Here is a 10,370-nt window from a genome sequence, read left to right on the forward strand (position 1 = left end):
GTGATTTATACGATTTGTGTCGTTAATACGTAATAAATATTGTAAATATTATAATTGATTTATTAAATGTCTGATAATATTATTGAAAAGATTTATTAGTAAAACTCCATAAAATGTCGCTAAATATATATTTTTTAAATATTTAATTTATTCCTCATAAAATTATTGTACCTCCTAAATACCATATTTTCAATTTCAAGTATACTGCCACATGGCAATGATTGGTAAATTTATGTACATAGCAACTTGATGGCAATACTGAAACCGGAATTCATCGACGCCATCTTTCTTTTGACTTTTAATTTTCTCCTGCCACCACGTTGTGTAAGGTACGTACTTAATACTTTTTAGAATATAGTATTTATGCGTAAAATGTTAATTCTGCTTTCAATATTCGATGGATTTTACTTTCCAGTTATACTAGTTAACTTAATGCACGTGGGACATATCCATTGAATTCGAATTTTGTATATTTGAAATGAGCACGTTCTGTTCCATCCATAAGTCAACTGTCACTTGTTTTTCTTTCCAATTTGTTTTTCTTAGCGTCGTATAAGGCTTTAGGTTTTTTTAAATTTAACGTCAAAACTGATTGTGTCTTTATTTTAGTGGCCGCAATGCAGATCTTTGTGAAAACCCTCACGGGTAAAACCATTACCCTCGAAGTTGAACCTTCGGATACTATCGAAAATGTTAAAGCTAAGATCCAAGACAAAGAAGGAATCCCCCCAGATCAGCAGAGATTGATCTTCGCCGGAAAGCAGTTGGAAGATGGCCGCACTCTTTCAGATTATAACATTCAGAAGGAATCCACCCTTCATTTGGTTCTTAGGCTGCGAGGAGGTGAGTGTAATTTGAGATACTCTACAATAAATACCAGACTGATCACTGCCCTAAACTGGAATATCTTTATTTTTTATACCTACCGAAAAAGCATCTTTGAGACTTTGAGATTTCTTCGCCAATATTTGGTTGCTCTACGTCTGAAAAAATTTACCATATTTCCTTGACAGTTTGCAGTATTATCTCTGACCTTAATGATAGCATCCTGGATAGTTGCCACACTTATCTCACATTTAAAAAAAAGTTTTGTGTGGAATTGGTGTTTTAAGTGACCATCACACGTTTATAATACACATAATTTGCTACGGGGAACCATATTTTTAACCTCTTATTGGTGCCAGTCTGACTCTAAACATTGTGATTTGTTTGAATAGGTTTCTAATGTGGCCAACACTAAGTGTGTTTTGATCCCTTCTAGAATATTTGTGTGACCTGACAGTCTATACACCGCTGTAAGTCCTATTTACAATAATCCACTATGAACGCTTGAAACTCAGCTGTATTTATTTAGATAGGACTGTTTTCGTTTCTGTGGACATTAAATTTCATATGAAATATGATTGAATTTTACGAATGTGCAGATGGCTCAAGTTAGTTACTACTAACGAACTAGTAAAATTTGGGTTTAAAATCATTAGTATTTATTTAAACTTGTTATAATGAATAACTACGGTTTAAGTAGTTAGCTGGTAGATTTATCTCAATGGGTCGAGTGAATGGTCCAATTAAATAGTCGGTTAATATAACATTCCGTCTTTGGAGACTCCGTTGCTCTGCTTAGGAGCGAAAATAATAATTTACGGTACTGTTCTGTTAAAGCGGATACAGCGGAAAACGCATTTTGAAAATAGCCGATAAACTGGATTATTTGTTAGGTTAACCTAACCTAACCCAAACTAACAAATAATCCAGTTTATCGGCTATTTTCAAAATGCGTTTTCCGCTGTATCCGCTTTAACTGAACAGTACCTAATTTACTTTTAGTAGTTCACTAAATAGATGGCTTATTTATAAATTTAATTAAGGTTGTTAAACTTAATCTCTTACCTTGAGCCATTGAGGGATTTCTGGGTTACCATAAATACCTGAATCATCTTTGTGTGGAATTTTCTATTCTAGACAGTTTTGGAAGTCTCCCATGTGTTGTTTTTATTCACCAAATAGGATTAGGCAAAATATTGAACATGTTCATCTCAGTCTGAAATCTTCAAGCTTATGTTACTTCTCCGCTATTTGCCACGCATTTGAAATGGTTGTAGGGATTCTTGCAGAATGATAATAAGTATATTTTTGTGTGCAGGTATCATTGAGCCTTCTCTCCGCATCTTGGCCCAGAAGTACAACTGCGACAAGATGATCTGCCGCAAGTGCTACGCTCGCCTTCACCCGCGTGCCACCAATTGCCGCAAGAAGAAATGCGGTCACACCAACAACCTCCGCCCCAAGAAGAAGTTGAAGTAGATGATAACTATGTTGGTGCGAATATATATTGTGACATGCTAACTGGTCATAGAATTTTTTCTTCTTTGAAGACAAATTTCCCACAGTGTATATGAAGTTATAAACAACTAATTTTGACCATCTAAATTTAATAAAGTGAACTTTTCTGGAGATCCACGTGTTTTAATTTTTCCTTTCTATTTTTTACCATAGTTTTATAATGTAATAATATGAGGAATATTTCTGATTATAATAAACACCTTATTTTACAGCACACACATAGTCGAAATTAATTTTATTTCTGAGATGTTTTTGAACGCAGACTGACAGACCCTACAACCAATCTCAATCCTGTTGACTTACATTACTTTATTACATAAAGCTAGTTTGTATAACTTAAAAACCTTTTTGGTATCAGAATTTAAAAAAGTTTAACATGACAAAAAGTATTTTTTAAATTTAGCTTAGGTAAGATATTGTGTCATTAATGAAGTACCTGGTAAGAGTTCTATGGTAGAGAACCTTGATTATTTGGACTGATTTTGGGATGAAGATGGTCTGGATAATCCAAAATTAATCTTAACAATTTTTTTTTGAAAATTTCACTTTTCATCAAATATTTTCCTTACAATCATGCAAAACTAATGATCTGCAGAAATCTGATAATCATGGTTGTAGGGGGGAATTTTTTGTTGCTGCGACCGGCTTATCAATTGTTATCTACTGACCCTACTCTCCGTCTCACTGTGTGAGTTGCTTATGGGCGGCAAATTAATGAAGGAACGCAAATAGAAGAAATAGATTCTGTTGTGACAAAATATTCGCCTGTGACACTAAGCAGATGGGTGTTTGTAGATAAGTAGGTATATCACAATTTTCAAGTTTTCCTTTGATGCAAAAGAGTAAAATTGTGTCAAAGGTGGAACTATCCAATACATGATAATAATACATAACAGTTCTCCGCAACCGGTGTGCCGTAAGTCGATGCTAGGTGTGTCGCGGTGCATTGCTTAAAAAAAACAAATAATTTTGTATATAATACAACACTTACGTAATAGCCAAATTTGCATACATGGCTGGTAATATTGAGCACCTGCATGAACTTAATAAAACAATGTAAGGTCAAAATGAAAATACATTGACATGCTCTGATAAATTAGAATGATTCAAAAATATACTCCTTATAAATTCAACAGGAATTTGTTGAATTAAGAAACGACGGGATGCTAGAACTGAACTTTACCGATGTTCCATTGGCCATTTTCTGGATTTCGATAAATAAAGAATATCCTCGGATTTCCAACAAGGATACCGCAGATCAGCTCCCATTTTCTATGACACATCTAAGTGAACAAAGTTTTTTATCTCAAGTTATAATTAAAAATAATAAGCAGTCTCTCAGCTCTTTCAAATATACAGCTCACGCGCACGCGCAGAAACAAGCTCAGGGTGTCAGTACAAATACATGTAAATATGTACATTTAGTTTGAACTCATGTGTTATGTGTATATTTAATTATTTATCAAATAAAAAACATAAACCGATGTAATTTTGGTGCATGGCCCCAAGGGGGTCTGGCAGGGCTTTAGCCTGGGGGCCCAGGCTCAGGGAGGGGCCCAGCGTGGCAGGTCAACCAGATAAGTGAGATAAACACAAATTGCAAATTTGCTTTAATAGTGAAAAAAGTCGCCTGCGGCACTGTTTTACTACACTCGTCTTAATATTTGAAAATATGCGATTGTAGAATATAATTTATTATTATTGTATCAATACTTGATAAATAATTATTATTCTTAACCCGACAACTAACCATAATTCATGTGGATATATTAATGAAAACAAAAAAATCGCTTAACATACAATCAATATCTACCATTAATTGGATGTAGTTAAGCAGAAAACATCCAAGCCACAATTTTACAAACTGAGAAAAACGCATTTGAAATTTTGAAGTAACAAATTAACATTTAGTATGACTTTTATCTTCTTAAGATTGAATTTGTAATTTAAATATTTACATGGAATTATAGTGATTGATTCATAGATTTTTGAAAAACATACTAATTTAAAAGTTATTAAGTGTTTTGAGGGTTGGACGTTTTCTGCAAATTAAAAACTGACTGTTTTGTGTTTGTATTTTCCTAAATATTGTACTGATCTTAGCACATAAAACCTTGGGACAATCATCTTTATTTGAATATTTCTTTATAAATAAAACACTATATTAGTATATTTATTTTACACATATTTATTGGAAATTTGTTTAATAAAAAGGATCGAGCGATAATCATTAGAACTTAAAATAGGTATGGGTACTGTGGTCAAAATAAATTTATATGTAAGTAACTACTTAATGTTATATTGGAATTTCAGGTTCAAAATTGAGAATTTTAGCCATACACATCCTTGGTAATATTTGATGAACCCGTAAGGTTTTCATAGTGTATTTTTGCATCACTTGGAATTAAATGCATGATGCTTTTCAAATCATTTAATTTTGAAAGAGCAATTGCTTCACCTTCTGGCCATAGTGCAGTTAATAGACTTAATAAATTGTCAGTCGACACACCTCTACGCTGTATATTTACTGCCACGAAATCCTCTTCAAAACTATTGCTCTTGATATAAAATAAATATGGGTTTTCCTTTATCAACTTTATCGCTCTTATTTTGAGCCAATTTATTTTTTGGCCATTGGTATCGACTTTTCTATTCACAATATGTTTTTCAAGATCTTTACTACCCTTGAAATCAATGCTTTTCATTTGCGTAACAATCAAAGGATTTTTCTTGCGGCAATTTTCCATTATGTTTATATATTCGAATGGAGTGTATATTCGTTGCTGGTGTTTGAGACTGCATTCAATATCACCAAAATCTTTGTCGTTGGGCAGATAGCTATGTCCACTACACAAAAATTTTAGTGTTACTGTATTGAGGGACGGCTTTGATCCAAGTAATGCCTTAAGCATGAGAGTAATCTTGGTTCTGCCCCCCACATGAGTCTGACCATAAAATTAAATCTTTAACTGCTGAAGATAATATGTGACTTGAATGCTTTAATATGCATGACCCAACCTCTTGAGAACCTCTTCCTGCAATGCCTTCTAACCACACATAGCAGAAACTTTTCTGTTGTTTTCCACTATGAATGCCTAAATTATAAAGCCATAGTTGGCGTTTATAAAATATGATATTAGTGGAAATTCTCAGTAAGGGAAGGGTCTTCTGCATATCAAATGTGAAACATTCTGTGTCGTCTTTGTTTCTTTCAGTAAGCAGATTTAATTTTAGCAAATCTTGCGCATTTTTTGCTAAAGCCTGGTGTTTCTCTTTTTCTGTGATAAGTTGTGGTTTTTCCGAACCATCTCTTACGTTATCGATTTTCACCTTAAATGTATAGCAAACGTTACACGTATCTTTTTTTAGCGGTTTTGTTTTTAGGTTGAATTTAGCATAAAATATCTGTTTATAGATAGCAAAGGTTACAGGATTATTAACTTCCGTTTTGAACATGGCATAAATTTTTGCCAATGTCATGTCAGGTGGTAGAAAATTGCTTTCCGTGTCTCCACGGCAGTAATGTGAGGTATATTTTGGAAGCCTATTAATTTGTTTAATGACAGCATTCACTTTTTCTTCAGGTACTTTGTTCAACCCACCTTGTTTTAACCCTTTTGATCCAATAGTTCCTTACGGCCTGAAATTTTCTGAAGAGCAATGTTAATTCTGGTAGGAGTTATATTGATTGTTTTGCAAAACATCATTCGGTATACTCTTTTTTTGTTGAGAGTATAAACCCTGGAGCAGGGGTTCCCAACCTTTTTGTACTCTAGAGCACATTGTAAAATATCGGTAGGGTGGCGGGCACCACCTATTTTTAATCGACAAACTCCTTCCATAACTTCTCATTTTCCCATAATTTATTTTCTTATATTCATAATTTATTAATAAATAATAAACAAAAATGTTTCAAAATAATAAAACTATTATTCAAATTGCATACACACAGAGAAATGTATTTACAAAATGTAAACAAAGTAAACAAAAAACACAAATACAAAGAAAACATTTTATAAAAAAATAGAATATCAATATGTCAATGTGATCTTTGGCATTGCATATCATTGGCCAGTGCCTCATAATTAGGAGAGTATGACGATAATCCTGTTAGCAAACAATCATAAAGATGCTCATCGGTGAGTCGAGATCTATATCTTGATTTTATTAAGTTCATGTTTGAAAACAATGATTCGCATAAATATGTCGAACCGAAAAATGATTCAATTTTATATGCCGCTTTTTTCAAAAATGGGAACTATTCTCTGTCCACTGTATTCCAAAAGTCCTCTGATATTAAGGATTTAAGCAAAATATCATTCTTAATCTCCAAAATTTCTAACTCTAGTTCTTCTGTCTTACCTTGAACAAAATCTGCAATACATGCGGCCGTTTCCATTACATTTATTTGGCAAGTAAAAGGATTGATACAGAAGGAAACAATTGGCTCGATATCTGTAAACTGCATAATCTCACGTTCGTTAGAAAATCCGTCAAACAAACAATCGGCACCGTCCAGTCAAAAATAGTTTTTTAAACAACTCACCATCAATGAAAGGTTTCTTCATTTTTGCGAGCATGTGAGAAATTTTGAAAGAAGCAATGGTGGCCTTTTTAGAATTTTCCACATGTCTAGTGAAAACAGTCTGTTGTGCAGTAAAGCGTCAATTACATTGAGCTTCTTTACAAGCTGTTTGTTGGCGTATTAATAATCTGCATGTAAAGTCGCCCAGTGTAATCATCGAACAAGCTAACATGTTCAATGATTACACTGGGCGACTTTACAGGCAGATTATAAATTCGCCAACAAACAGCTCGTAAAGAAGCTCAATGTAATTGAGGCTTTAGACTTGATTTTAGTTGACATATTTTTTTCTTTCATTACATACAGATTTAAGTGGATAATTCACATCAAAAGCGGCATGAATTGTCTGAAAGTGTCGTTCAACATTATGTTTTTTCGGCACTGCAATACTACTACCACACAACAAACAGACGCATTTATTTTTCACATTAAAGAAACAATATGATTCCTCCCAGTCAGTGTTAAAATTATAGGTTCGTTGTCTTTTACTCGGTCCACTCATTTTAGAACTATATAGAAGGAATATCAAAACTCCTAATTCGTGTTTCGTCAGACGAAGATGTCTCCTATCTAACTGTCGCGACCCGAACGGGGCAGCAATCGCAATCACAATGACGCGATTCCAGGCGGGGAATGCTATTTGCACATCACTCCTTGTACACGCCGAAAACCCGAACTGAGCCGATGATCGCCGAAGCAATCGGGACGGTACGAGCACGTGACTACTGTCACATGCTTCGGCGTTCATCGGCTCAGTTCGTGGCGTTCGTTCACTTCGGGTTTTCTGCGTGTGTCAGGCTAGCGTGAAAATTCTGTCTCTGTCGAACAGTGGCGGGCACATACGAATCGTTCCGCGGGCACGGGGTTGGGAACCCCTGCTATGGAAAATTGTCTTTTTGTAGAATTTCTACCATAACACCGTTTTTTGGGTGTTTTAGTCACAAGGGTAGTGATGAATGTTGTTTGTGAATTATAAGAACCGAATTCCCAAAAACGTTTGAATTCGAATTTACATTCTTCTTCGGTAATTTGTTCATTGCATTTCATTATACAATTACAATAGGTAATAATAAATAAATTCTTTGCCTGATTTGAGTACACCTTTATAAATAGTCACAATAAGGCACGGCTTATTAGCATTTCTGTTCAACTTCGATGTCTTCTTTGATTGCCTATATTTTGGTTTCGGACCTCTTTTAGGACGAATGGTAAATATTTGTGACGAATTTTGAAGAGATGAGGAATTGACATCATTTGTATCCATGGAAACAGCCGACTCGATATCTGCATTATCTAGGCTTGGAGAAATAACTCTCTATTATAAAATTGTATCGTATCATATCTCTATCGAAAAATAATCTATTAATTTTAAAACTCCTAACACGTCCAAGTAACATGGATTACATACATGCGAAGATTTTTAAAACTCTTAACAAGTCCAACCCACATGGACGTATTCTGACAATATTAAAATTATAGTTTTGTCTAATTGCAATAAAAAAGCAGGATACGTCCAAACCACATGAACGTTTTCTCGATATTATTTTTCGTAAATTGTTAGTATGTGGGTTAGAAAAAACAGCGATAACTTTATCTGGGTGTATATTTCTGGCAATGACATTAATATGGACGAAGCATCTGGAAAATAAAATGACACCCACTTTGTGTCGGGTCTGCCGGATGGCGAAATTCATATTTCAATATCGGTATCCTACGCTCAAATGAACATTCTGCTTGCAAGCGGTCTGGCGACACCGCTGGGTCTGCCCATACAAAATTTCTGACTGTCAAGTTTCGACTCCGCCGTTATTGTTGTGTTACAAAATGCCAATGTGCCTAGTTAAAAATTGTAAAAAAAAATCTACTAATGGGATATCACTTTTCATGTGTTAGTATTATTTATTATTGATTAAATGCCATTTTAAGATATTGATGAATGTTTATTCAATGCAATTGGATGACAGAAACCATTGGACAGACGCCTGTGATGCGCTGGGCTCACATGCGTCTAATCTCCGAGAAGTCGTAAGTAACCTAGAATCTGTTTCTAACGTGATGATTAATGACACTAATACGCCATTACAACAAAGGTTATATTACTATAAATTCTCGAAGCTTGTATCGCATAATGGAAATGGATACGTCATATGGTCACGTGACGTCTACCTATACATCTGTGAATGACTTTCATGCACAATTTCTCGTGCGCGCCGATATGAAGTGAGTTGTCCATTTAATGTCATTGATTTCTGGTTGGACGTTTTCGCCATATTAAAATATTGATGTTTTTGAAGGATTATACGTAATAAAATGAAAATTCTCAATTTGTGGGTTGGACGTTTTCTGCTTAACTACATCCAATTGTACCTCGAACACCATTTGAAAAAACGCTATTTTAGAGTATCACATTGTCTTTTAACCTTAGCGATAGGTATCTGGTCTGGGGATGTGGGGTCCATGTTTTGGTGTATAAATTATTTTACGTGTGGTGTGCCGTGTTTGAGAAAAGGTTGCGGAGCACTGATATATAGGATAGTTTCACCTCTGATATCAAACGACTCGTATGCTCAATTTTGACACAGTTTTTAAGCCTTTGCCGTTTATGTCCAGCCAGACACGGCATAAATTTTATTCCCACAAGTCCTAAGTTGAGTTACACTCAAAATTGTGGGAAAAAAATCTTTTTTTTTATTATCAGTAACTCACCGGAATCGCCACTTCGGCGATATGACCCATCTTAACAGTGAGCTGGATTGGTGCAATAAAAAGAAATAAAATATTACGTATAAGTACAATGGAAACACTTATGTCAGTGAAAATCGCAAATGATTTAAAAACCTGTTCCCTTATTCCATTGTAGTAACCATGAGTGGAATTATTAAGTTATGACCTTGGTTTCAGGGCCGTAGCAAGGTCGTTTGGCACCCAGGGCAAGGGGTAGATTTTGCACCAAAACACTAAAAACGTAAACCAAAAGACCTTGCTACGGCCCTCAGACACAACAGTCAGATCACTATGACTGGTCTGGCCAGTGGTTTTTATTAATTTTTTTTTAACAAAAAGCGATTCATAAATATTATTTTATTCATTTGAATTATTTTAAATATATATATAATAAATAATATTATTATGTTCATGCTAAAATTTAACTTTTCGCACTTTGCATGAACCAAATTCATTAATGATATGCACATGGCTCAGTATTTTGGTTATAGCGTTCTCTATGGAGATAATTGCTAAGCCAGATAAACGTTCTTGCCGAATGGAGAAACGATGATAATTTTTTACAATTCTTAATTTGCTAAAATATACTAAAATATAGGTATGGTATGAAAAATTCGAAGAGCAATTTCACAATTTGGGTAAGCTTCTTAAAGACAGTATGTATGGATTAATTGCAAAAGTTCTATTTGGGATGCAGTTGCTAAGTCTGGCAGAAGAG

At 34.5% G+C, this 10,370-nt stretch overlaps 1 protein-coding gene across 1 annotated transcript; it reads left to right on the forward strand.

The window, feature by feature from the left end:
- Positions 1-284: 284 nt before the first annotated feature.
- RpL40 (ribosomal protein L40) lies at positions 285-2,456 on the forward strand. Its single transcript, XM_085959273.1, has 3 exons — positions 285-329; positions 610-843; positions 2,144-2,456. Exons 2-3 carry the CDS (start codon positions 618-620, stop codon positions 2,302-2,304), a joined length of 387 nt encoding a protein of 128 aa, XP_085815399.1. The 5' UTR covers positions 285-329; positions 610-617; the 3' UTR covers positions 2,305-2,456.
- The last annotated feature ends 7,914 nt before the right edge of the window (positions 2,457-10,370 follow it).

The sequence above is a fragment of the Rhyacophila brunnea genome, unplaced genomic scaffold (genome assembly GCF_057557595.1).
Source record: "Rhyacophila brunnea isolate RB1 unplaced genomic scaffold, BYU_Rbru_1.0 scaffold_11, whole genome shotgun sequence".
Classification (NCBI taxonomy): domain Eukaryota; kingdom Metazoa; phylum Arthropoda; class Insecta; order Trichoptera; family Rhyacophilidae; genus Rhyacophila; species Rhyacophila brunnea.

Bases quoted from the DNA above. Each gene is read 5' to 3' on its own strand.
- RpL40 (XM_085959273.1), top strand. From the start codon at position 618: ATGCAGATCTTTGTGAAAACCCTCACGGGTAAAACCATTACCCTCGAA. The intron at 844-2,143 runs GTGAGTGTAATT...TTTTGTGTGCAG, and splicing joins GGTTCTTAGGCTGCGAGGAG to GTATCATTGAGCCTTCTCTC.